Below are 27,661 nucleotides of genomic sequence, written 5' to 3' on the forward strand. Positions count from 1 at the left end.
ATATTTGTAGCAAGAGAAAAGATGTTCTCTACTTCCTATAAGGGTATTTCTCATCCTTCATCCTCGTTGTTTTCCTTCAAAAAGAACTAGACTGAGAAATTTGTGAAATTGCTCAAGTTCGTATTTATCCAAGTTTTCTAAGTACTGAACTCTTCAAAGGAAAAAAAAGGAATAAAAGTTAGAACAATGTACTTTTTAATGCATGTCTATATCCCTTCCCCAGGGTTTAATTCAGTTTTGAAGTTTGTGGAAAGGACCCTCTTTCCCTGTTAACATGTGCCTGTCAACTATGAAGTTCACAAAAGCTCTCCCTGAATTTATTTGACAGTATATTTAATCATCCTTTCCCCCTCAAAGCGAAAGTCTCAGTGCCAAAGTTTAGGACATCCTGTCACTAGCTGCTACTAATATGTTTATTGCTTAATTATTAGCACTTGGGGCAAATGGACTGCATAGCAGTTTTTAGAAGCACTGTGCTTAGGTATTGATGTAAATTGCTCATTCCAAACCCATTACACTAGTGATATTAGAATTCACATTAGGAAACCTACTGATTTTTGGTTTAGAAAATGTCGTCGTTTTTTGCAGACCCACTATAGTCCTCTAAATGCAGAGAATAATGGGATACAGAAGAAAATTATAAGCTTGAGGAATAGTTTTTAGCTTTTCTCTTGAGTGGAATTTTGCTCCTTCCCCTACTATTCAAATTTCTAATGCTCAAAAGAACTAAATTAGTATGACTACTTAATATATTACAATTCTAAACTAAGAGTAATTTGGACTTCAGTTAGTTATCTTTTTTTAGCAGTTTATAGTTATTCTCTCATTTACTCTCACTAGAGCCAATGGAGGACGGATTGTGATCTTCCAGTGTTATAATGGGGAAGTTTGAGTCGTTAAAGTTAAGTGATTTGCTTGAAATTACACAATAGATAGCCCTATAGTCATGATATGTATGCTTGGTTTCAATAATATATCACTTCACGACTTATGCCAAAACAGGTACAAAAGAATAAATTTCAAACCAAATATAGTAATGCTGAGGGGATAGAGGATGATGGAGTGGTGACAGTAAAGTGGTTTTGCTAAAGTCTTCCTGTAGGAGATGAATTTGGAGAAGAGTTTTAAATGAAGAGGCTGATGTGGATTGTCAGAAAATATAAAGGGCACTTAGGTTGCAGAAATGCTTACTGCAAAGGCAAAGACATAAGTAGACAAATAAGCTGCCTGGAGAGCTCTTTATAGGATAAGCCTATTTGATGAACTCTGATGCTTTAAAATAAAGAATGCATATTTGCTTTTCTGCTTTCAAACTGATTCACTCTAATTTCATTCCTGTTGTTGCTAGCAAGTCACTTAAGAAAGAATGCTGTTTGGTCATTTATATTACATACTCACACAACTGTACAAAGAACTTCAGCCTTTCTAATTATCTGAAATGTACAGTAATACCAAAGAAACAGTAGGCACTGTTTGTAATGATTCAGGGGGAATTTGACTCTCTGAAGTGGTTAAAAAAAAGTTTTAATATAAAGTACAAATGTATATCTTATGTTTTAGTATCACTCTTTAAAAATCAAAGGGTAAGTTTGTGAAAGATTATGGGGTAACTTTAACTGAACAGAATATACTTTTGGTCCAAAATACCATAACTTGTGGGTATTTTTTTGCTAAAGTGGGAATTTTAGGTAGCAGGTGTACTTCTAGTAGTTGTACCAATAGGTAGGAAACCTGGGTATGTTCTTTAATGCTGATGAGGCTCAGTAAAAGATTGGGTGTTAATGGTAATCTATCTGAATTTAAGGAAAAAATAAAATTACCTCTCTCAGTTCTGTAATAACATTAAGATTGCCTTAGGTCCATCTCAACAGCCAGCTTCAAGAAAAGAAATTATTTGGACTTCAGATGGTGCTCAACAAAATTAAGAGAACTGATATTTAGAGAATTCAGACCACATAATCACCCTCTGACCTCATCCTGTAATTTCAAGCATTCTGGAAATGAAACATATATGTACTATTCAAAGTGTAGAAAAGGGCTATATTCCCATTGAGCACTCTTGCATATTACCAATATGCTATACAGAGAAAGAAGCAGTTTAGGGAAGAATTTAAGAAGGGAACATATTCTCACACTCTTTGTTAGAAATATGCCAGCTCTTGTTTTCATCTATTCAATATGCTGGAGTCCCAATTTCTTTCTGAATCCAGAATTCAAGCTTTTATTCCCAGGTAGCAGCAGCTTTACAATTAAATTTTAATCCCTCAGTATTGTTAGACTCCTATCTAGAGTATAGCCACAACTATTCTTGGCAGGCAGATACATTGCGTTTTTCCTTCCGTCACAGTGAGATAGAAGAATGTTCTTTGGCTGGGGTGTGGATGAAGGCACTTTACTAATCTTATAAATAATTCATCCTTGGTTGCTGGGGTGCTCAAAGTTGAAACTTTGCCCTCTGATAAAATTCAGCTGGATTTTTTATTTACTTGACTCTGATCCCTTTGGGATTTAGCCCTTATTGGAGCCCAGGGATTCTAATTCAACTAAGCCCTAGCTGTGTAGACTTTCCTTATTAATTTGCCCTTGGTGTATTTTAGATATTGGAATACTGCCTTAAAAAAAAACCAAAAAAAAAAACTGCAATAGAACATGCAGGTTAGAGTCCTGGATACCCTGAAAAGATTCTTCGTTCAGTATTGGGTTATTGAATGGAAGGACTCAATAGGGCTTATCTTAATTTGTTTTCAAAATTTAGTTTTTAAAGAGCCTCAGTATTTAAAAATATAACTATTGTTCTATATGTTTTATGCCATAATATGGTAATAATTATTCTGTAACATAAGTTTTTGACTTTTGAAGTCATTGTGTTAAGATGTTACTACCAATGAATTTGTTCCTTCATTCATTCAATGAACAGATATTTATTGGGCACCTTTATGAAGTATAAAATACAATCCCTGTTCACAAGTAACTCATAGCCTAACGATAGGGGGTTTGAGGCAGGCAAGAGATGTCTATGACAGGAGCTACTGCCACAACAATAGATTAGTTCATCTTTGCATATTTATTCACTTGACTGGAAGTGACTGATGAGTTATTTTCACGTGGCTCACATAAGATTTAGTGACCCAAAAAGTCAATCTAGACTCATAGAGGACTTTGCTTTTTAGAAGAATTTATTTGGTTTGGATTCCTTTCAGTCAAAGAAGAGGAGATAGAAAGAGGTCTCTATTTCATTATTTTTTCAAATATGAGACATGGAGGACTTTCATCTTTACACCTAACTGACCAAGTTCATGTTTTTGTAAACAGTGGTATTCATTATGTTTATGTGAATAGTTTAGAATTTATCAAAAGATGAAATGCTCCACAATTCAAAATTTAAATAAGAAATGTCTCACCTCAGATTCTCATAATAGCTACCATAAGACAAAGGCCTCTAACACTCATACATTTTCGTCTTCCCCTTTTATATCTTCTCATTCCTAATAATCACAGATTAATAAGGGCTAAGGGCCATCCTGGTTTAGACAATGAAACAATGCAATGTCATTGTGAAGCAGAATGGGATAGCAAGAGTTAGAACTAAAATTACTTGGCTCTCTGGTCATGTGTGAGAGAAGGGAAAGAGCCACTCAGATTTTCCCAGAGCCCACATTGATATCAAAGCTGCCTCCTGCAGTCACTGATTCTGCAAATAGGCACATATCACGTTAATTTTACAAAAATAATAAAAGGATATTGATTAAGACACTAAAATAAGATTCCTTGTCCCTCTCTTCCAAACTGAATTTTGCTCATCAATTCTGCACCCTGGACAACTCTAACTTTTTGCAGGGGGAACCACCAAGATTTTCTAAGTAACTGGAAAATATTTCCTATCTTTATTGCGCTCAGTCAAGTATATGTGCTAACTGGATCATTGGGGATATAAGCTTGGAATACATTTAAAAATAGGCACAGAACCTATCCTTGGGTGAGTTAATACTAATGAGGCATGTAATCAATAAATATGGTAAAATGATGAAGGTATATGGAGTAGAAGAGTAAGAAGAGTAGGCCCAAGGTTGTACCAGAGGATTGGAGAGTATACTGATTTAACTCAGTGTGGCAGCAGAAGAAAGGAAGTAGGACAATTCGAACAATGACTTGGAGGCAGAAGATTGCTGATCAGGCTTTGGAATTTACTGGTGATTGTTAGTTCTCTAGCAATCCATCTGAGCTTGCTATGTTTTAGTTTAGTTTGTGCCGTTGATTCGATTCCAACTCCTAGCGACCCTGTGTACAGCAGAGCGGAACCCTTCCTGGTCTTTGTGCGCCATCCTCTCACCTTCCAGTGCTATATCAGATAGTGCTCTGCTGCTGTTCACAGGGTTTTCATCACCAATTTTTTCACAAGTGAGTGGCCAGCTCCTTCTTCCTAGTCTGTCTTAGTCTGGAAGCTCCTCTGAAGCCTGTCTACCATGGGTGACCCTGCTAGTATTTGACATACTGGTGGCAAAGCTTTCAGTATCACAGCAACACACAGCCACCACAGTATGACAACCAACAGGCAGGTGGTGTGGTTCCCTGACCAGCAAACGAACCCATGCTGAGGTGGTTGGAGTGTGGAATCTTAATCACTAGACCACTAGGGCTGGCTGAGCTTGCTATATCTCCTGGAATAAGCAGAAATTATTATTCTTTGGGTAGGTTAACAGAATATACATCTCTAGATTGTGAGTTAGACGCACGAGGACATCTTCCACTTCAGAAGTCTGATTTGTAGCATGTTTGAACGGAGGCACATTCATACTTCAGGGTTGTAAGGAGCCACTCTCATCCATTCACCTGTGTTCTCATTTATACTAGACTGTCTGCTAACATTAGGTCTCTAGAGAAAGACTTAAGTAAACTGCTGGCGCCCTGAGTTCCTGTGAAGCTACCACCTACTTCCATGGGACTTGGATGAAGATAAGGAACACAGTTACTTAACTTTTATTTTTTTTTAACTTTTATCTTTCAGATGGCATTGAGAGTAACCCTATCTCTTGTTTGGCCTCAAGCTCCATATTGAATTATTTCTCTAAAAATTGCTTTTGAGCAATAACTTTTCCCTGGTTGCTTAACCAGTCATACAAGTTGAGACTTCTGTCTCTATGCCCATTTTATAATAGCTGCTCTGGGAAAACAGATGAAAAATAAGTAGTCAGTTAGATATTTTATGAGTATTGAAATCCCTTCCATTCAGAAATGTAAATAAAATAACCAGCATAAGCAATCAGCTTATGTCAGATTCCATGGGTTTATGTTACATAGGGAAATTATAGTGCAACCTGAAACATGCTTCTTAATGAATTCATAGTGGTGTCACAGTTGAATATAAACCCCTGAGCTTTTCTCGTGTGAAGGGTTTCAGAAATCACCTTTTATAAACTACCTAGGGGAGGAGGAAAGAACTAAGATGATACCAACAAATGCTATCACTGTTAAGTGGCTGCCTCCCAGCACCAAATTGTGCCAGTTAAATAAAGCATAAACTTAGGATTCTGCTACCTTTTGGCTTATTCAGTGTTCATAATATAAATATATATACACATATATATTTTGATATTCTGTTTCTGAAAGAGGTACCAGGAAAGTGCTGTGGAAGAACATGGTTGCCCTTGTGGTTTTGTCATACGAGTTTAGGGAAGTTCAGTTAGGAAGTGTGACGGAAGCCCCATGAATAGCTCTGTTTTTACCTTCAACAAACTGCAGAATCCAGAGTCCTAATTGGAAGTCATGAAATCAGAATTTGTCTCTTATCTTTGGTGCTGCTCTAGCAGCCTGGAGTGCACAAGAACTATCTCCTCACTTATTAGTGAACTGGTTTTGCAGTCCCTAAAGCTCCTTCCTAGTTCTCCTCCTGTTCACTATGGTCTCAGATATGATGAATCTGCTAGCCACAAAAGTCGCCTATGCCAAACGGGATATAGGAGGCCAGTCAAGTTTTAAGATTGGAGGTGAGGGAAAGAAACGTGGATTTTCTATTTTAAATTATTCCTTTTTTATGTTCTAATTTCTTAAGAGTTTGGCTTGATTTATGCCAGGTTCTGGGCCTGTAAGCCTACATTAACGCATCACAGTTCTGGATAGGATATTTGATCTTTTGTTTAGCCCAGAATCTCAAACAATAGGGAGCTGTAGTTGAGGGTACTTAGCATTTTGCTGGGCTTTACAGTGTAGCTCTCTTTTAGTCCCTGTATCTATAACAGATGGGCTCTTCCTCATGCTTTCCCCATAGGTGCCCTGGTGTTTACTGACATAGATCAAGATGCTGTGTGACAGTCTAGGCACATGCAGTCACCTCACATTATTTAAGCCCTGAGCTCAGCATCCTAATTTCTTTGTATTCTCCAGTGTATATAGTATGTACTTGCTTGAAATTCCTTATATATTGCTTGTACTCTCTTGTTTCTAAGTTTCATCACATACTGGTTTCCTTCTATTTAGAATGCCTTCCTCTACCGCCCTCAACCAGTCCATACTTTATCTTTTAAAACTCAAACTCACAAGTCACCTCCTGTAGAAAGCCTAATGAAACTCATTCACGTGGGGCTGGCCCCATGGCTAATTGGTTAAGTTCCCGTGCTCCACTTCGGCGGCCCTGGGTTTGCCAATTTGGATCCTTGATGTGGACCTAGCACCACTCATCTAAGCCATTCTGAGGCGGCATCCCACATAGAAGAACTGAAAGGACCTACAACTAAGATATACAACTATATACTGGGCGGCTTTGGGGAGAAAAAAAAAAAAAAGAGGAAGATTGGCAACAGATGTTAGCTCAGGGCCAATCTTTGAAAAAAAACCCGAAAAACTTATTTACCTGATTTCTTTATTTTGACACTTCTGTTTTTCAGTCTGTTACATAAACTGTTTTGTTGTTTTGTAATTGTTGCTTCTGTGTATTGGCACCCAACAAGCATAGTGATTCTAGGAATGATGTTCCTCCTCCATCCTCTTGTCTTTGTTTATTATACACAAATATTCTGAAGGCCTGCTGACAACCTTTTCATTTTCCCCTGAGTTCTAGTCCACCTTCCATACCCTTTCCCTTGACTTCATAGTTACATTCCTGGAGAAACAGGGCATGTGTTTAGGGCTTGGCCTGCACCTCGGCATGTGTGTGTGTCGCAGCCTGCTGAATAGATCCCTACAGTTGGGAAGGATTTAACCCTTTGGTTTGACAATCTCTGCATTCTATTCAGACACCTTCAAGAAGTAGATGTGAGACCAGTAGTGGACCTGGAGATGGGAGTAGGGAAATTTCCACTGAAAGCTAAGTTAGCTTTTTCCTTCCTTTTTACACAAGACCTATGAAGCTGCTGTCGTCAGCAGCTCACCCGACACTCTCCTGCTCTGCCTCTTTTCCAGGAGTCAGGGTTAGTTTAAGAAAAAGCCTCTTGCTAGAAGCCATGACCTCGTACTTTTATCCCCTCCATCTGGTGTGCGGCCTCATGGGGCTGTGCTGCTATGCAGGAGGTGAGCATTGGAATTCTTTAGATGATGACTTCTGAGCCCACATGCGGAGGCAGTGGGGGTGGGAAGCAGGGAGAGCAGTGAGAGCCAAGATCGATGGACCGAAAAAGTGAGGTTTGCTCTGGAAGAAATACTGACTATAGGTAGAGTGTTTTCATGAGGTGGTCTTCCCCTAGCTCAAGCAGGGGCCCAGGTCGGGGAGCTGTAGCATCCCAGGTCTATGATTGATGAACATTGTGTTCCTGCAGTTTTCCTTTCTGCCTTCACAGTTGGGGTGCAGGAGTGGGATAGGTAGGGTATGTGAGGGCTTATGCTGTCTCTAACGGAATGCATTCCAGGGTTGAACAGGGAAGGGTTCCCCCTGCACACATCATCTCTTGGAGCTGCTTTGTCTCACTGTCTTGGACCTAAACAGAAGTCCAGATTTTGAATGAGGGTGGAGGAGGGGTTGAGAGCCGCAAAAGTTTTTGATCAAGTGAAAATCTGTTGTCTGCCTCTTCTTGCAGGGGTTTCTCTGCAGGGTAGATCCTCTTTGCCTTGGTGTAGATAAATTGTCTCGGCTAGAGGTCCCAGAATCTTTACTACGCTGTGAGTAGGCATATGGCCTGGGATAGGACGGTTTTTTAGCATGCTTATTCCCTGTTCTTACTTTCCTAGCTCAGGGGTTGACAGCGTTTTTAAAAAGAGTGAAGTCTCAAAAGAGATTCTAATACATGTTCTAAAAGCCCAAAGCCTCAATAATTTCCTCTCATAACTTCTCGTGACTACTTCTACACTGTCTGCATATTCAGCATCACTTTAAAAGAACTAGATAAAATTCAAACAAATTTTTAAGTGTTAATCTGAAGAAGAAAAAGGAACAGAAAGAACTAGGAGCCAGAGTTGATTAAACGTGGACTACTTAGTATAGTGATCATTTGGTGGTGGCAGTAATAGTGGCAGAAATGACAAAAAGGAGATTCGTTGATGAGGTCAGGGAAGGCCTATGCTGTTCCTTTTGTCTGCTCAGATATACTCTCCAAAAATATTTTGTGTCAATTTCTGTTCTGAAGGTGCTGGCACTCTGGTGCCTCCAGCCCTAGACATCTTCAGTCTTTGAGGAGAGCACACAGGACTTAAAGTCAGAAACCTGAGTTTGAGTTCTGGCTGAGACCCTCAGTATCTATGTGACCCTGGACAAATCACTGAGCCTCTCTGAATGGCACCTGTACAATGAGAATAACTCCTACCTCACAGAGTTGATGTGAGAATTACATACGTGCTAAAGTATTATATACATTAAAAAGCTTTTTATGAACATCACAGTTATTCTTGGGGAAGTCCCACCTTGAAAGTTGTCAGATAGGATGGACAGCCGTGGATTAAACTGTCTTCCCTTTTTTGCCACTCAGCTTAGCCTTTCTGTTTGGTCAGGCCTGCTTATAGGGGCTGGTGGTGTTGAAGTAAAGTCACCAGATTTTGGCTTCTTTTGGTCAAAGAAAGAGAACTCCCATGTCCAGCTGCTCCATCCATAGTCTCATAGGCAGATTGGAAGTGAGCACACGCAGATTTTAAGCCAGGATAGTTCAGAGTTAGGGGGCCAAAGGGAGAATGCTTACCTTGTTTTCTCAAATCCAGGATGACTAAAACATCTAAGTAAATGAGGAATAGCCACAAAGATGCTCAGAGATCATTTAAGCCATGGATGGGAAGTATAAAAATGCACTTATAAAACTCTCCCTTTCTTCTATCCCTTTGACCTTGGGGGTCAGGGACAGGCATATTACTGACACCTCACTGGCTATTGCCTGAAACCTGCCAATCACTCAAAGAGAATAACAGCTTCTGGGAAAGTTCAGGTCAATGCGAAAATTGTGAAATATTTACAGTAAAGCCACTGCTTGCTCCCCTCCAGAAGCTTTCTCTTGTGGAGATCATCTCTAGACCCCAAAGCTATCCTGTTTTATAACCTAATGAATTAAAAACAACAGGTCCTGAGCAGCAGACTTGGTAATTATATGTCATGCAGTTGTAGGAAATGCCCCATCATCCATAGCACATAGGGTACAAATCACACTGTCTCCAGCATGAACCAGCCAGAAGTTCTGTGGTCTCAGCCACTTTGCCTGGGTGGTAACTGTCTCTTCTCTCCATGCCCTTTCTGCATCCTTCCCCTGCCACCTTGCTGGGGAATATCAGTCTCCAAACCAAACAGCTGCCTGCATGTTGATAATGTAACTTTTTAATATTCCTTGGTTATAACTGAGTCTGTTGTTGGTATGATTTCTGAAGGATTTTATTGAAATCTAGTTTTTTTGTTGTTGTTGGGGAGAGGGAGAATGACTAGAACTCTTATGCAGCCTGAGAGAAGCTACACGTATGTCCATATATGAGCACCTCATGTGTGTGAGTATCCATAAGATTGTGCGCAGGCTGACAGGGAGGGCAAAGAGGGAAAAGGAAGCATCTCTTTCTTGTTTTCTAACATTGCTTCAAAGATGCCCAACCCCCGTAGTAGGAGGCAGTTCCCAAGTGGAGGGTGGGGGCAGAGGCCTCCACGAAGGCCATCAATAACCAGGTGTGAGCTACAGGTCTCTGTGTAATGTGAAGCTCTCCCGTATTTCATTTCTGCACCCAGGGGGCGGCTCTGCAGGATTGCTTACGGAGAGCTCTGTGTCTGGCACCTCTCTCCACAAGGCCCAGGCGCCCAGGGTCCCACCGACCTGCCCAGGAATGCATCACATTGTTCTCTGGTGCTGTAATTTGGCTGCAGGAGCTAGACTGACTGCCTCTCAAGGATGAGAAACATACTCTCGATGGCGGCCTCCCTTGGGCTTCTGCCCTATGACCACTGAGGGCATTTAAATAAAACTTCAGAAAAGCTGAGGAGAAAAATCTTGATTATCTCTCTTATATTAAGCCTTGTAGAAACCAATGTCCTGAGTGGGTCTGAGAATTTGGCAAAGGACTTAGTGGTTGATATTCTTGCTAAAAGAGATGAGAGATAGGAGAAGAAATTTCTCTCTGCAACAGGGAAGAAGAGAAATGAGGCAGTGAGTGGTCATAAGTAAGACCTACAAGACTTTTTGCAAACAGACCTTCAAGGCCAGGCAATGTTTGATTCTTTTAAATAATCTGAAGTCTCTGATTTAATTTTTCCAGCATCACTCTAAGGAAGAGTATGGGTTACTGCTGTTATTCAAAGCTAGTGATAATACAAGTTGGCTCTTAACTGCAGGCCTAGGTTAAGGCTGGTATTCTTACTTTTACATTAAAGAAACTGGCTACAGGCTGTGCAGCCGAGGTACTTCAGTCATGTGCCCTCTCTAAAAGACTCTAAGATCCTTAAGGGATAGAAATAATGTCTTTTAAGTTAACTTTGTATCCAAATGGCACTTTCTGCCAGGCATTGTACCTAAATATTAAAAGTTAAAAAAAAATGAAGACCAACAGGAAGGGGTGGAAGAGAGGAGAGAGAGGCTGAGACAGCTGATCTGAGGGACAGACCTCTACTGAATAGAGGAGGGATGCGAGAGGGGGAGATTAGAGGCAATGAGTAGCCGCAGAACTAAATGAAGCCCTAACTGCACCAAATAAAGTTCTTGCTTTGCTGCTTGTTCCAAATAAATTAGTTTCTGTTTGTATAGTGCAGAATGGGTGCCAGTTGTCTAAAGCCAATCGGAATGCAGAGGCAAGCTAAGGACTAAGAGGAAAAATTAATTGCTTGGCCATCATTCCTTCTTGGGGCCACATAGTCTCTGTAGTGGGGCTTACATGGACCTTTTCTCTCTCGCCGTCCACCTCACTTTTCAAACCTCTCATTCTCTGGACAGCTTGCTCTTCTCTTAACCATTTACAGGAAATTGCAAAACTTGGGTCTTTATGAACTAGAATCTGGAGCCCAGGGAAAAGTATGACATGCCACAAGAGGCCCACTTCCTTCCACAGGGTAAGAACCAAAAAAAGAATAGATAACAGAGCACAGGTAGATTTAACTCTGATTGATTTCCCATGGAAGGCCTATGCTATCACTTACGTGGTAACTTGGATGTTCTTGTGAGAGCAGAGGCTAACTGGGACCTGACACTCTTCCCAGTGGCCCAGCATACAAGACAGCACCCTGTTGTAAATTCATTCAACTCTATTCTTGAGTTCAGACTGACTGACTTTGACCCCCTTACCTTCCCACTACCCCAGAGCTTTCCTCCTCTTAATCCAGCTCAAGCTGTCAGAAGCTCTTCTCTTCCCCTCCCATTTCCCCCTCCCTAATCCTACCATTGGCTCATCAGTTATCCAGTTGACTCCACTCTGCAAGGAAGACATTCCCTTGGCCTGACTCACTCAGTCCCATTTCTCCACAGGAATCCCCTCACCACAGACCACAAGGGCCCTGACTAGCTCATGTTTTGTGTTAATGGATGTGAAACTGGAGCAAACCCCCTCACCAAAAGAAAAACCACCCTAAACTCTCCCACACAGGTCTCAGCAGGTTATACAAATATTAGTCCTATCATCCAAATAAATCTGCCCCCATGGCCCAGAGCTATGGCTCCCCCATGCTTCTGCTGCCTATGCAGAGTGAAGCTGCCCCACAAACATGTGAGGACCTCAAGGGATGTTGGAGAGGAACTTGGGAAAGGAGGGGGGCGGGCTATATTCAGAATTCCTTGTGTCGGCCCCTTAATCTACAGCCTGCTGTTAATACTTTATAGTCCTGAATTGAAAGTTCCAAGAGAAGTCATGATGGCCCAGACCAGTTAGGGGCTTTGGTAACAGTGTCTGTTGGCTAGAGTTTGGGGCGTAATTAAAACTCAATATCTGAGTTGGGTTCATGCCCTCATTTTACAGATGGGAAGATAAAGGCTCAGAGAATTTGGGTATCTTGCTCAAAATATCAAAAACTGTTAAGTGGCACAGCTGTGATTTTAACCCAGGTCTGTCAGAGCTGCAAATTTCTAGTACTCTGCTCCTTTAATATATCAACAGGCAAGAGATAACCACTGTCCAAGTCACATAAAAGTAGGACATCATGGTTTTGGGGACTCTGTGTCCTACCTACTCTCTAGCTTACAAAGGCCACTATCTCTGGAGGCTCCACTGCTGCAAGCTCAGTTAGACAGTGGCGAGTAGCATCGAAGGAACTCCCCTATTTGAGCCAAATGTGAGTGAACAATAATAACCACCTGAACATAGAGAGTCACTAAATAAAGATGTGTTGAATAAATGAGGAAAGACTGCATTCTAAACTGTTTACCACTTTGGCCCCAAGCCCCAGCTCTCCTTCCCTTTGTAGCCCCTGGCTCCCGCTCCTGGCTTCAAAGGCTCCTAAAAACTGCTAAAGCCAGAGAGCCCTAACTGCCTGGTATACACTGAGGCCTCATGTGGGCCCTTGAGATCAGGCCTGCTACCCTCTCCCACCCTCCATGAGTCGCACAGTTTTTCCTCAGTGTTTCCCAGACCTGGCTGACCAACAGAATGTGTGGAAAATTAAAAAAAAATAGAATCCCAAGGCCTAGGCAGACTTACTAAATTACTTTCTCTCAGGAGTGTACCAGGATATTCTAATGATCTGTTAGGCGTGGGAACCACTGCCTATGCCACTCAGTTTGAACAGGCAGCAAGTGAACAAAAAAGGCAGTGCTGTCTGATATAGATTGAAAAGGAGAGAGAGACTGGAAGAGAATGTATGTTTATATAGTTATATAATTTTTTCTCCTACAAAACACAGCAGTTTATAAACATATGAACATGTGAATGGAACTTTGTCCACTATAGCTAACCCTGGTCTAGCAATCCCAGGCTCTGGATAATGCAAGAATGTCGTAGCCTGAGAGTTTCTTTTGGGGTACCAGGCAGTCTGCTCAAACTGACCCAGGGAAGAGATATGTGGTTTCATCTCTGTCCCATCTACCCTCAACCAAGCAGGAACAGAAAGAAGCTCTCTCCAAGTACCCTTCCTCTTGCACACACAAGTCTCAGGAAGCCAGTGCAAGGGAAAGGAAAAATGAGCCTTGACCATGTGCTTTAGTGCAACTCATATCACTCTGAAGACCCCTACCTCTTTCACTCTCCCTTCCAACCTCCAGAGGGGGGAGTCAGGGAGCTGCTCAGTTTCTTACATCCCCTGTCAACTCCTTCCCAGGGCTAAGGAACCAGCCAGGACAGGAGAGTCCCTCTGGATCACTCTCCAAGTCCTTAAATAGAAGCTGTAGCAGCCCAGGGTTGAGGGTGGAGGAAGGTGTGCATGCAAAGATCTTGTGCTTTTTTGAGTCAGGAGATTTGAAGTGGAGGGATGAGTGAGGTATCTATATGTTCAGGTCTGGTCCAGCCACTCTGCCTTCTTGGGGGCCTTGCAAGTATGGACGTCCACAGTGTTTCTGCACTCCTTGCACCGCACAGCACAGCACCAGTGGAATTTGCACTCACACTGGGTGACTCGGGTAACTCGAGTTGTGTCGTACCCTCGGCCGCAACACATGATTTCACAACCATCTGTCCCTTTGGATGTCTTGCTGCAGACACGGCCTGCAGTGCCTAGGGAACCTGGGTTGGGGAAGAGAGAGTGAGAACCAAGTTACCTCTTACTTCAGCTGCTCTGGGTTCCCTTACCCACATCCTCATAAGGAAACCATAAAGAATCCCTTTTCCTGAAAATATACCCACTAGCCAAAATGATCATCTCCTCCCTGTCCTCTGCACCAGACTTGTTTTTTCCCCCACCCTCAAAGCACCCCAAAGACCATGGACTTCATCTGCAGTGCCTGCCCTGCCGATAGACATCTCCATATCCCCTTCAAAACCTAGCCTTAAAATATTCATAATTGTTAAAGCTGGGTGAGGGCTCTCTATTTATGTTTGAAATTTTCCAGAATAAAAAGTTGAAGGAAAAAAACAGCCTATAATTTCTCTTTTCTAAGAAGTCTTGCCACAACTCTAATCCTGCTACCATTTGTTAGTATTTTGGTCCTTAGTTTGTATTTCATTAAGTGGTACTGTGCAGGGTAGTAGTATAGCATGGCCATGAAAAGCATGGACTGACATCAGATTGTCTAGGTTTAAATCCCAGTTTTGCCACTTCTTAGCTGTGTGATTTAGCAAATTAGTTAATCTCTCTGGGCTTTAGTTTTCTCATATGAAAATAGGCATAATAATAGCATCTAGCTCAGTGAATTGTTATATCTGTAATCTCTGTTCAACTGAGGTCAACTGATTAGCGTGACTGGCTGGAGGCATACCCTTGGGGAATTCCTAAAAAATACCCCATGCCTTACCCTTTACAGTGGGGACTCTGAGAGGTGAGGATGATGTTTTCCCCTTGCATAGAGAATGCTCAGGACCTCATTCTGACTGATTTTAGCAAAAGAGATTCTGCCAACAGATCATAAAATCATAGCATTTTGGATGGGATGGATCCTAAGAGAGTATCTACTCCAACCCTTTCCCAGAGATGGGAAAGTGACTAGCCTGGGGGTTGAAGAAGGGGAATAGGTTAACTGATTTCTATAGCAGCAGTCTTCATATTCCACTGGGGCATGGGAAGAAAATGCTAGAACTTCTATATTTTTATATCTCATCAATTTAAAATATCTATCTTGTGTGTATGTTGTATAATGTACATATTAGTACAATGGAACATAGATATAATTTATAAGTAAATATACATATATTGGAGGTACATGCTCAATGTTTTTGTGTGTGTGTGTGTGTGTGAGGAAGATTGGCTCTGAGCTAACATCTGTGCCAATCTTCCTCTGTTTTATTTGGGATGCTGCTGCAGCGTGGTTTGATGAGCGGTGCTAGGTCTGCGCCTAGGATCTGAAACTGCAAACCCTGGGTTCTGCCAAAGTGGAACGCATGAACTTAACCTCTACACCACCGGGCCAGCCCCTCAATTTTTTTTTAATGATAGGAATATATAATGCAAAATATTAGGAGACCACTGCTCTAAGAGTATGGGCTGACTAGGTCTTCTATATGTGTTCTTCTCCTAACTCCAAATGCTGGGTCTTAAGTCCTTCTCTTGTGCACCAAAAGCCTCTTCCACACTCTGGAGTTGAGCTGTCCAATGTGGTAGCCACTAGCCACATGTGGTCATTTAGACTTTAATTAATTAAAATTAAATAAAATTTAAAACTTAGTTCCTTGGTCACACTAGGTATATTTCAAATACTCAGTAATCCCATGTGGCTAAGTGGCTACCGTACTGGAGAGCACAGATGTAGAACATTTCTATCATCACAAAGTTCAACTGGACAGTACTGCTTTGGAGAAAATTCCTGGCTCCATACTCCCTTCTGGGACGACTTATACCACTTTGGGTTTTATGAGACCTAATTTTATGCCTCTGAGAAAAACCAACACACAGGTGACTCATCCTCCCTCCTAACTCCAAAGATCCTTCCCCAAAGGTGCATAGGTATGGTAGCATAGGCTTACATCTTGGATGTAATGGAATTATTTCCAAGCATTTGGAGAGTAGCCCTCTGAATTATACCACATGGGAAAAAAACATACCTAGTGGCAGGAAATCACTAGGAGGATCAGAAGGGCTCTCTTAACCTTTTTTATCCTAGCACCCTTCAAAGTACACAAACTACTTTCTCTGTTACTTGAGTGGAACTCCACCCTGTTTCTGTGCCCAGTTTTGCTCTGAGCCACCTGACTCTCCAGGAATGACAGTGATGGATGAAAACAAACAGTACCGAAGACAACTGAGGTTTTTTGGCTCCACCTCACCAAGTCCTGACTGCTGAGTCTGCAGAGAAGAGCCTGGGAGTCCACAACAGTCACCAGGAGAGGAGCAGTTCTGTTGCATTGCACGTTGTTCCTAGTTTAACCTGTCTAAACCTGAAATATGAGCCAAGCTGGTAACTTCCACTCTTTTGGGAGAATACCATATGACCTGCCAGCATCCCCAAGAATTCCACCACAAATATCTGGAACAGACCGAGAAACAACGATTTGCTGCTTTCTGCCAATGGTTAGCCTTTGGTAGGGATCTCCTCTTTCCTTGCTTCCCCAACTCCACTTTAGAATCTTCAATGGCAGCAGCTGGATAAAGCCTTTCAGTCATTCATGGTCTGTTCCCAACCTTTCTACCTTTAATCTCCCTTACTCAAAACCTTCGCTCAGTCAGATTAATCTGTTCTCTGTTCCTGGAACAGATCATGTGCTTTCCCATCAACACTCTGTTTGTGTGTAGAGAATATCTGCCTGTTCTTCTCTCTAGTTATCCAGATAATCCCCACACTTCAAGAAACAGCTTAAATTCCACATTTTCAAATAAACTGTCCTTGATTTCTCCAGTCATCTCTCTTTTACAGTTGCATTGTCTACTTGTTACATCTCATTTTCTTAGATTGTAAAGTGCCAAAGACTTGGGGCTGCATCTTATGCTTCTGTGTAGCCCACACATTGTGTGGTACTGAAGATGGGTGATTCATTTAGACATTCACTGAGTTGTACCTACTCAGATCCCAGATGCTAGGGATATACAGGAGTGAATAGATGACCTCTCCTCTCTGCTTGTGCAGTATTGGGCCTGGCGGATTGAGGCATAAATCAACAATCTCATTACAAGGTTTTCATGTCGGGAGGAGACTAACTCCTCCCACGGCATCCCCTCCCCTAAATCCTGAGGCTGAACAGACCATGATTAACCAGGGGTGCCTGCACTAAGAACTGGGGCTCCATATCCCTACCTTTCCTGCTTTCCTTACTCACCTGCAGCCTTGTCCAAGACACAGTAGTCTGGGGAGTTGTCAAAGTAGACAAGGTCAGTCCTGGTGGCACGGCGATAGCCTTGGCGGGCTGCTGTGAAGTTGGCACCATCCTGCGTGGCTGTCACCTGCACAGCCCCATCATAACGCCGCCGTAGGTAATCACCTGTGCGGCGGAAGTCTGAGAGTGCACGCCAGCAGGTGCGCAGAGTACAGGAGCCACTCACGCCATGGCACTTACACTCCAGCTTCAGAAACCGCCGCACAGCCTGAGAGATAGGGAGGCAGGTAAGGGAAAGGCAGCCAGTCAGGGCACTTTTTAGTCCTTCCTAGGACTAAAAACATGAGTGCTCTGAAGTCTGCTGGACCAGGCACTAGGCCCTGGCTGACTAGTGGAGCCACTGGTTGTTCTCTCCTCAGTCAGATCCCACCCATTCTTCTTGATCAAATTCAAGAACCTCTTCTTCCAGGAAACCCTCCTGGACCAACAGGGCTTTCCTTTTCAATGGGAGCCCACATGAACTTTAGAGCCACAGGATTCTGTTCATGACTACAGCGTGCTGGCACATCCTCTAGTTTTCGTGTGTTTTAGTGTTTAAGGTACCATGTCTTCTACTTTTGTAGCACGTCATTTTCAAGCACAGACTAGGCACATAGGAGGTGCTCAAATACCAGTGAACTGACTAGAACAAATTCTTATGCTCCTCGGTCTTGATGGAGGGGGTTCTTTTCCTTCTTAAAAAGTTATTTCCCCTCTTTTCTCCACCTTTCCCTACTTTCCACCTATGTGAAGACTCTTTATGCACCTGGCTGAACCTAAGCATTCCCAAGCTCCCTTGCATTTACTGCTCCTGTCCAGGAGGTTTGGACTTTTGGAAGCGATCCACAAGGCTTCAGCACTTCCACCTTCACATTTGGTTCATGATCACACATACTGGTCACCCCCAGCAAATATGAATGTACACACACAGATGTGAGTACTAACCGTGCGACCACAGCGGTTGTTATGCAAGTTCATGAGGGCCCGAGCATCCTTAAGCCTCTTCTCCTTGGCATCCACAAAGGCCTTGGCAAAGCGAACACCATAGTGGATGTTGTCACTACAGCCACCCCAGTCAAAGTCCCCACGTTGGTCGTGGTGTCGGCCACGGGTGTAGGGGTCACAGCTGCACACACTTAGTTCACCCTGGCTACAGGCTCGAGTGATAGCGTGGACCACCCCTGCTGACGAGATGGCATATACAAATGCTGCCTCCCGGCTACCTAGAGAGAGAAAGGAGGAAGGGTGTTTCAGGAAGGCCCATGTCTGTTCCCTTCTTCAGCCCACACAACCTCTGACTTGTAACCTCCTCTCTTCTCCTCTTCTCTCCCAGAGCAACCCCTGCTCCCTCTTTCTTGAAGATGCCCTTCTCTTCCAAGAGCATTCCCCAGAGTATCTGACCTTTCCCCTCAGCCCTCACTACTCTCTATCCACTTCTTTGTACATCTGACCTCTTGAGCTGACCTGTACTCTTGCTTCCTTCCAAACTCCCTGGGTCCATCCATTGAAAAGTTTCACAGTGAATCATCCCCTCCCACTGAGCACCAACCCTGACTCAGCTAAGCCTGCCTTAGTCCAAATTCCAGGCCTTTTCAGGCCCACTCTGTTGGACAGTTCCCCTACAGTGGAGACCCCAGCCCAGGGGTCAGCCTGTTTGAAGAGACATGCTACTTTCTCCTGCCCACTTCCTTCCCTCTCTGCTCTCAGGGATTGATGAATCATCACTCCTGTTCCCCTGACACCTCCAGATTCCCATCTCATTCTCTTTCTCCTAGTTTACTATCTAGCTCTACTTAGATTTTTTGCTGAGCTGGAGCCAAGCTGCTGACTCTCCAAATATTTACATATCACCTTTCTGTTTATCCCTTGCTCCCATTACTGGAGTGTTGGGAGTGTGAGGGTGAGGGTAGTGATGGTGTTGGTAAGAACAGAGCAGCCATTCCTATTTCTCAGACTTACAGTGCATGGAAACTTGCAGGCTGGGGGTTGGGGAGGGAAGGGAAAGAGGAAGAAAGATGGAGGTACTAGGAAATTCTGTTCCTCTGTCCTATCATCCCAGAACACCAGGATTAGAGGGGCCCCTGCCTATATATCTAAAGTACTGAGGATCTGCTCCCAACTGTACCCTGGGCTCTGCTCATAACTGTTTCTCTGATTATGAAGTAGTGTGTAGAGAAGGGAGAGGGGATCATGCCTACCCTACCACTCACCACCCCAAGCATAGAAAGGGAAGGAGCTGGGGCAGGGTGGAAGACGCCCCTACTTCTGAGCATGACACGGCCAAAGACAGTGTGGTCCCGGTCCAGCGTGGTGCAGTTCCAGCGGTGGTGGCGGAACTGGTGTTGACACTCTCGGATCCATTCTCGGGCCCCCTCGCCCACTGAGCGCATGATGTCTGGGTAACGCTGGCACAGCTGCCGCTGCCGGCTCACCAGACCAGGGATATTGTCACAGATCACTCGGGCCCCCAGTGCCCCGATGTACCTGCAAGGTGGAGATGTCTCTGTCAGAGCTTCCTGTCCCCTTTTCTGCATCAGGAGGGGAATAAGGAGGGGTAAGGTTTGGCGTTCAGACCTTGGAGAGGTTCCTTCTCTTTCCCCCAACCCACATTCCCTGAGGCCAATGGGTAGAACTGTTCCCCACAAGCTCTGGAGAAATAGTTATGCAGTTGCAGAGAGAGTAATTGAATGGTCTCCCACCATCACCAGTTCCTCAGCCAAATGCCAAAGTGACACACACTCCCAGAACGCAGGCCAGGCATGTGTCACGTACACAGAAGCTGTGGGCTTGTCACACAAACCCATTGCCTGTTTATTTAATAAACATTAAGAGCCTCACACAAAAATAAACTAGCAAAATGAGAGTCTGAGACAACACTCTTACACCGCATATAAAAGGCATGTCCTGCATGGCTGGTCCATGAAGACATGGTTTGGGGGAAGAAGGATAGAGACAGGGAGGGGCCAGTGGGAAGAGACATAGTGGGCAATTTTGAGTAATGTTTACAGCTCTAGTTGGACCCATGTAGCTAAAAATCCTCAATCCCAGTTCTGAGGTCTGGGGAGGAAGACCCCACCCCAAACTCTCCTCCCCATACCCTTTATTTCCAGGCCCTGGAGGCTTTCTTAACTAATGAGTCTTTCAAAATCATCCTCCCCAACCTATGGGGCATGATGTCCTTTATGGACCTGCATGGGCAGAAAGCTATTTGCAGTAGGTAGCCAAAGGCCAAGATAAAGCAACCAGGTGACACTCCCTATATTCCACTTCCCAAGCTGCCCAATACGAGCAAATATAAGAAGATCAATTGAAGTGGCCTACTAAAAGATAGGTGGGTTGTTAGAGTCATTCTCAAATTTCTCAAGACAATATTTTCTCTTCATTCAAACACTCTTAGCCCTGGACTCCACCACAAGCTCAGGAAGAACATTTCAAAGTGAAAACAGGCGTGCATCACCACCTTTTCTCCCCACAAGGCCCCCAAATGAGATCTGACTCCTTCCCCTAATTCTCACTCCCTTTCTCTCTCTCCAACACCCAGTACCTTCCTTGATTTGCTAGGAATTCTCTATTCTCCTGTCCTAATACATCAAAAGGATACCTTCTCTCCCTTTTTCTGAACAGGTGGGGGCCAAGGAGGGCAGTTGCTGCTACAGACAGAAAAGATTTGATTTGTGCTGTGAATGAGCCTGTGGTTTTGGAAAGGCCCCAAAATAGGTCTAGAAGTGGGTGAGGAGAAGGGAGGGTGGCCAGTGGAGAGAGTGGAAAAGCTGGACTGCCCCAGACTCTACGCCCCCCCACCCCTCCCCCCATACCCCCAGCATTTGTACACTCGGCCCTCACCCACAGACTAGATCACCACTGGTGACACCAACTCAAATAAACACAAGGAGGGCTGATGCTTGCCTCTTCTGGAACTCAGCAGGGCTGATGGGGCCCATCTGTCCCAGGGGAGGGGTGAGAGGGCTGGCCTGCCACTAACAAATCCCATGGAATCAGCGTCCCCAGCACTGTCCATCAGAGCAACAGCTTCCAGGAACAAACAAAATAAACACCCTGGGCTGGGCCAGGCCGGAAAGGGCTGCCTGACGCACAGCCTGGAGTTACACCCACTGCCGTGGTGCTTTGTTTGGGGAATCAAGACCGTTGGAGTTGGAGCTTGTCCCTGTCTCACCACCGTTCTGCTTCCCCAGTTCAGCCCCGAGTACTGCTTTAGGCAATGGGTATTTGTTTTTTTAACTGGGGCTTGGGAAGAGGGGGGTTGGATGGGAATGGGAGACCAGTAATCCAGCCCTCATGAGACAGTCTAGAGTGGAGCAGGCCAAACTCTGGCAAAAAGTTCTTCCTGTGGTCTGACTTAAATCCATTCTGCTGCGGCCCACATTGGTCCTTCTTATTACATCCTCACTGAGCGTGGGAACATCTGTTCAGTCTCTAAGATGGGATGATAATTAAGTTTCTCTACTACCACTCTTATCCCGCTAAACAGCTGCGTCAAGATTCTGCAGAGCAGGGTGCTTGCCTGCTGATCAGTGGTCAGCCCCTTGTAGTCAGTTTAGGGGCCTCCAAAAAAACTGAGCCTGAGCCCAGCCCATCCCCCTCTCAACTCAACACATGCCTGCAAAATGCCTGCCATGTGCCAAGCCTGGAGCTCAGCTGTGAGGGGCACAAATATATTTAAAGCATCTCCAGCTCATGGGCTGGTAGAAGGGATGAGATGCTCCTGGCTCTCTAGATCTGTTTTCCCCTCCAGAAGTTTTCACTTCCTTCCCAGCTTCCTGCCCCAGAATGCTCTCTTCACCTGCTTGTGCCTGTTTCATATCCCTTCCTTTGACAAAGTGACTCATACCCTACTCTAGCCCCTTACTATTCAAAGTGTGGTCCCCAGAACAGCAGTATTGGCAGTGCCTTGGGACCTGTTAGAAATGCAGAGCCTCAGAGCCCCTCCCAGGCCTACTGAATCAGAATCTACATTTTACCAGCATCCCCAGGTGATTCAGACACACTGCTCCATGAAGGCATGGGTTTTTTGTCTGCTTTCTTCACTTTAATATCCCCAGTACCTAGAACAGTGTCTGGCACATAGTAGGTACTTAATAACTTTTTGTTGAATAAACACCTAACCACTCTGATCTACCCCCAATTTCCTTCTCCCCCTAGCCAGCCATAAACTTCATTTTAGTTATAGCTTTATTTCTGTTGATATTGCCAGCCTATTTGTAGATGTTTTATGTTTGTTTGTTTTTTTTAATGAGGCCAGGGATCCTTTTTTTATTTCCCCCCTTTCTTTTACAGCCCCTAGTACATGATTCAGCCCAGCCCATCAAGGGCTTTGAACTCAAGGATAAAACTATTACCCTCCCTTCATCTCTCAATACATCATCATTTATATGGTACTTTACAGTTCACAAAACATTTTTCTACACAAAAATCCTATGAGAAAGTGAGAGATCTCCATTTTACAGGTGAAGAAACTGAAGTTCCAGGAGATTAAGTGATAACGTCCAGCTCTGTCGATCAGAACTAGGTGGAGGACAACCTGGTGAACCAAGGACATCTGACACCAAAGTCCAAGCTCATTTTCATTCCAAGGGCGAGAGAGCCACACAGTGCCAGGAGTAGACCAATCTGGCTCCAAAATTGGTGTGAACTTGAGTTTCTTACCACTCCCCTCCTATCCCTCACTTTCTTCATGTGTAAAATGGGGATAATAATAGTATCCAACTCACTAGATTATTGGGGATTGAAGAAGATGATGCTCGTAAGGTGCCTAGCCACAGCGTCTGGAACTTAGTAAGGGCTCATTAAATGGCAGCTGTGGTTAGGAACAATAATGCTAATGTTATGTTACCACTCTGTCACTCTCCCTTTGTGAATCCATGCATACAGTCCTGCTTTTGTGATTCCCTACATCCAATCCCCTGCAGAATGCAAAACGGAAAGGGAAGCACATGCAAGGAGCCCCCTATTTGTTGTTCTCTTGCTTATAGATTACAAAGAAAGGATCCATTTCCTTCCAGTTAAAGATAGGGAGAGGGAAGGCATGGTTGTCAGTAAGGGGAAGGGCTGTGAGGAAGATGAGACTGTTAGCTGGTGACAGTGATGACCTTCTGCTCCGGAGTGGGACACAGACACACACACAGTCAACAGGCATCTCTTCCAGGGGTTGTACAGAATATCAATCTTGGTGGGTTTTTTCCTAAGGGAAAGAGAGAGAATCACCTTGGGAGCCTGACCTGCCTTTAGAAAGCAGCTTTCCACTTTATCCCAGAAGTGATGACCACTGAGGCAGGCATCTAGGGGCTGCAGCTATGACAGGTGTGAGGCAAGGAGACTGAGATCACCTCTGCATTCACTCCCCATCCTGGTCCTTTTGCTGCCTTCCTCCATTTCACAGGGACTGCTGAATCCCTCTGTATCACCCGCCTGCCTCCCTCACTAGATCTTCCACTCAGGAGTTTTTCCAAAATCTTTAATATGAACCACGTGGGGCGAGAGTAGTAGAGGGAGAAAGGAAAAGGGAGAAAGAGCAATCAAGGGGACAAAATGGAGACTAGGAAGAACCCCAGTTGGGTCTACCAGGATGCTGAAATTACCAGAGTGACACTTCCTCACCTAAACACCAAGTGGTCCCCAAGACTGCCTCCTGAACTGGTAAGAAGCAATCAAGAGCCCCTAAAAGCAAACTGCCATCAGGGATGGATAAGAATGTGCAGTGGTCACTTCATCTTCTCTCTACAGGGCCACTGAAGATACAAGTCCCTAGCCAAACTGAGCCCTTGTAGGTAAAGGGTGGCTTTGATCTCACTCTGAACTTTGAAAGGCTTTGCTCCTTGTCCCCCTTCTTCCCTTTCCCTTTCTAAAGGAATGTTTCAAGCCAGATGTAAGATATGGGCCTCCCTGCTTCCCCATCCAGAACCCCCCTCTTTGCCTTCCCCAACACTGCAGAGATAAAAAAGATCCAAAAGAGAGATTTTTCTGAAACAGGAAAAATGGGGGGGGGGGGGGGATATGGAGAGAAACGCATCTTGAAATGATAGGAATCTGCAGCCCAAGCTTGCTGGCCCCTCAGCCGGCTACCCCTCACCCTTCCAGCCAAGATTCCAAGTGAAGAGAAGAAAAGCCACAGGGTGCGAGGGGAGAAGAGAGCACATTTGGTGGGGGATAGAGAGGGGGAGGGGCAGAGTAAGGAAAGGAAGGGGGGCACTGCTTGAACAGAGAGGGGCAATAGCCCAGTCCAAGAGGCCAGTTTGATTGAGGGGTGAAAGAAAGATGAGAAGACTGAGTCTTTTCTCAGTCCAACTCTCTGGGTGCTCTGCCCCCGAGACGGTGGGGGTGGGGGAAAGCAGCTCTTTCTCCCGAGAGAAAAAGATGAGTGCCATCCAGGGCTTGAAGGAAGGGAGAATTCAGAAAAGAAGATACCCAGTGGATTTTTAATGCCTTTTGCATCATCTGCCCTCTTATGAAGCGTCTGGAGTCTAAGGCCTGCAAGAAATCTGAGGAGAGGGTCTCCTAAGACTTTGGGACTCCAGAAGCCTCTAGTTCTTGGAGATGGGGTCATCTGGGGAAGAAAAAGAAGGAAGAGGGGAGGGAGATAGCAAGGTTCGAAGTAACATCTTCAAAGCAGAGGCTGAAGACAAATGCCTAAATCATGCAAACCCAAGTGTTTTGTTTGTTTTAATTGTGGGAGTTAATGGGGTAGTTTCTGCCTGGGTTCCAGTTCTAAACCTCGAGCTGGGTGCTGCTGCCTCACCAAAGGCTTACTTCGTTACCGGGTAGGGTAGACTCGCAGGAGCCTCAGCTGCCCGTGCCAGCGGCCCCTTTCTCCACATCTTAGGCGATCAGGGGGTCCTAAGGGACGGCCACCGAAGGCCCCATATGGGTGACTGGTTCCCTAACTCCACCCTGAGAGAAACTCAGAAGGTAGCTTTTGCCCTAAGAGGATTGAGCACAGCATATGAGGGTCTGGGAATCTTCGACCACCGGGTGTCCTTGCTCCAAATACCCAGCGCCCACCTCACCGGGCGGGGAAGGCGCTGCGCCCCATACCCGCCTCTCCCCTACCCCCGCCACTCTGTATCTTCAGTGACAGTCCTGCCCGGATCGCCTAACTCCGTCGAAGCGACAACCGGCTGAGCAGCCGGTGCCGGGCGCTTCTGGCCTCTCTGACCCAGCGCCTCACCCTCCCAACGCTGAGAACCGCACTCACCACCAGGATGTGTCTACGCGGGCCGGCAGAGTCAGCAGCAGCAACAGCAGAAGACAGGCAAGACTCAGGCGGGGCGAAGCCGGCGAACCGTCGGGGGCCGCGGGTCTGGGCGCCGGCGCGGGGACAGGGGCGCGGACGCGCCGAGGGGGGAGCTGCGCGGCTTCCTCCGCACCACTCGGCCTCAGCATAGCTCCCCGAAGACTCCCGCCGCGCGGCCCCGGGGGGGTGGGGGCGTGGACGGGGCACCGGCTGCGGGTACTCAGGCTGCTCCTACTTCACCCCCTTGGGGGGCCATAGGGCTCGCCGGCGCCTGGGGAACTAGGGGCACCTGGAGTCCAGGAGCCGGGGCGCAGGGTCCCGGAGAGGGGCGCAGGGAGCGGCGTCCGGAAGCCGACGATGGCGCGCGGAGCTCGGGGTCTGGGGCGCGCTGCCCGGGTGCGGGGTGCGGTGTCAGGGGGTCGGCGGCGCGGAGTGGGGCTGCGGGCAGAGTGTGCGGACAGCCCCTCTGGCCGCGGGCTCTCATTGGACGGCGCGGGGCGGGGCCGAGGCCGGGGACACGCGCGGCCCTCCGGGCGGCTCCGCCCGCGCCAGCCCCGGGCGCTCCGGGGCGCCCTAGGTGTGGCGGCCGCCTCCGCCCCTCTGCGCTCCGGCGCAGCCCCGCGCTGCGCCCCCACCTGCTCGAGCGCTTCGCGACGGGGCGCCGCGGCGCCCTTCAGCGCCCCGAGCGCCCAGTCCCTGCCGACGCCGCGCCACCGGGTCCTAGCGCCCTTCATTCAAAACCCAACTTCCGTGGTGATGGCCAGGAGCGTGCAGGGCGGGGGGGCTGCAGACGCTTCCCCCTGTCCTCACCTACAGTGACACTGGAGCAAATCCGCAGAGGACGCACTCATTTCCTCAGGTCCTCTCTCCTTTCTTGCGCTTCTGTGAAAGGGGTAGAATCTCTGCTAGGGGAAGTTGCGGGAGAATCTTAACTTCCTTTTCAGCGCTGCCCACGGGGGCGCCATGGGCAGCCGGCTTCAGGCAGGGGCTTCTCTCATCAAGGGCCCGTTGCCCTTGGTTCCTCCGACCCACTGCCCATTGCACCCCCACCCCAACGTTTAGACCTGGCTCCGGCCGACCTTCCCGGCCCCGATGCTTTCCTCCTGCAAGCATCCAATCCGCAATCGATGGCCGAAGCGGAGGGGCACACCTGCGGACCGGAGGAGGACTCCCCGCCCTTTACCGCCCGGGCTCGGCAGAACTTAGTCTCTCCTGGCTTCCCTGGTGCCTCGGTCCTCCACCCCCTCGGGCGGGGCTGCGAGTATGAGAGAATCAGAAACAGCTGGGCGGCTTTCCCGAACCAGAGGCCAGGGTGGGGGTCCTGCTGAGAGAATGGAAGCCCCAGAGCCATTTCTCTCCTTCGCCTTTCCACCCTTCCTGCTCCCCACAGTTCCCTCACCTCCTCCCCCATCCACCCCACCCCCACCCACCGCCTGGGGGAGAAGTAAATCGCAAAGGGGTAGGGAGGTGCTGACTGCTGAAAGTGACTCCCCTCCTTTCCCCCGACACCTCCCAGGTTGGCAGGTAGAGCCTCTTGGGGCAGAGTGGCCTTGTACTGAGCCGTAAAAACTCGTTTTCAAACCCTGGTTCTTCTACTTTCGAGAGTTCGTCTGGGGTCTAGCCCCAACCCCTTCTCCAGCCTCAGTTTCTCCCGTCTAGCCCCTCGTTCTCAGGTGTCTTTCGTGCCTCTCCTTGTGATTTATCTAAACTATAAAGCCCTGGTGTAAACGCGCTGGAAACTGCCCACCCCCCTCAACCCCTAACTCATTGCCAGTTCTTGTTTGGGGGCCGAGAAGGTGGAGAGAGGTGGGGGTGGTGTTAGAGACGCCCGAGTGTGATCGGACAGGGCACAGCTGGCTGCTGAGAGGCTGCAGAAGTCCCAGAGGCAGAGGTGGAGGAGAAGGGCTCAGAGGGACCTTTATACCCTCTCCCCACCTCCCACCTCTTTATCTCACTTTCTGTGGCACAGGGCAGAATGCATTCATTCATTCGATGAATATCTATTTATTCCCTACCATGTGCCAGACTGTGCTAGCCACTGAAGACACATCAGTGAACAAAGCAAAACAAAACAATTTCTGCCCTCATGGAGTTTATCTTCTATTGGGAGAAGACAAACAATAAACAGTAAACATCATAAGTAAAACATGTAATAAGTTAGAAAGTGATATGTAC

The 27,661-nt window shown here is 46.1% G+C and overlaps 2 protein-coding genes across 17 annotated transcripts in view; one reads left to right on the plus strand and one right to left on the minus strand.

The window, feature by feature from the left end:
- ST7L (suppression of tumorigenicity 7 like) overlaps positions 1-23,072 on the plus strand; it is an 89,785-nt gene extending 66,713 nt beyond the window's left edge. For 10 of the 16 annotated variants that reach the window (XM_070607959.1, XM_070607944.1, XM_070607947.1 and 7 more), the window contains one exon: positions 10,118-11,935. In XM_070607959.1, coding sequence (XP_070464060.1) covers positions 10,118-10,264 — 147 coding nt within the window. In that variant the 3' untranslated portion in view covers positions 10,265-11,935. Of the gene's footprint in view, positions 1-10,117; positions 11,936-16,121; positions 16,785-22,703 lie in introns of those variants that run through there. The other 6 variants (XM_070607949.1, XM_070607951.1, XM_070607957.1 and 3 more) reach the window with 2 other exon arrangements.
- Positions 13,153-26,067, minus strand: WNT2B (Wnt family member 2B). Its single transcript, XM_070607967.1, has 5 exons — positions 25,448-26,067; positions 19,502-19,722; positions 18,184-18,461; positions 17,203-17,467; positions 13,153-14,022 (listed from the first exon to the last, which is right to left on the minus strand). The coding sequence occupies exons 1-5, from the start codon at positions 25,633-25,635 to the stop codon at positions 13,793-13,795; spliced, it is 1,182 nt and encodes a 393-aa protein (XP_070464068.1). The 5' UTR covers positions 25,636-26,067; the 3' UTR covers positions 13,153-13,792.
- Between the last annotated feature and the right edge of the window lie 1,594 nt (positions 26,068-27,661).

The sequence above is a fragment of the Equus przewalskii genome, unplaced genomic scaffold (assembly GCF_037783145.1).
Source record: "Equus przewalskii isolate Varuska unplaced genomic scaffold, EquPr2 ChrUn-13, whole genome shotgun sequence".
Classification (NCBI taxonomy): Eukaryota; Metazoa; Chordata; class Mammalia; order Perissodactyla; family Equidae; genus Equus; species Equus przewalskii.

What these genes read in the sequence shown, in the direction of transcription:
- WNT2B (XM_070607967.1), bottom strand. Translation starts at nt 25,635, where the DNA reads ATGCTGAGGCCGAGTGGTGCGGAGGAAGCCGCGCAGCTCCCCCCTCGG. An exon ending in TGGCCGTGTCATGCTCAGAA is followed by an intron (nt 18,462 to 19,501) that starts GTAGGGGCGTCT and finishes TTCTCTCTCTAG; the next exon opens with GTAGCCGGGAGGCAGCATTT. An exon ending in ACAACCGCTGTGGTCGCACG is followed by an intron (nt 17,468 to 18,183) that starts GTTAGTACTCAC and finishes CCTATCTCTCAG; the next exon opens with GCTGTGCGGCGGTTTCTGAA.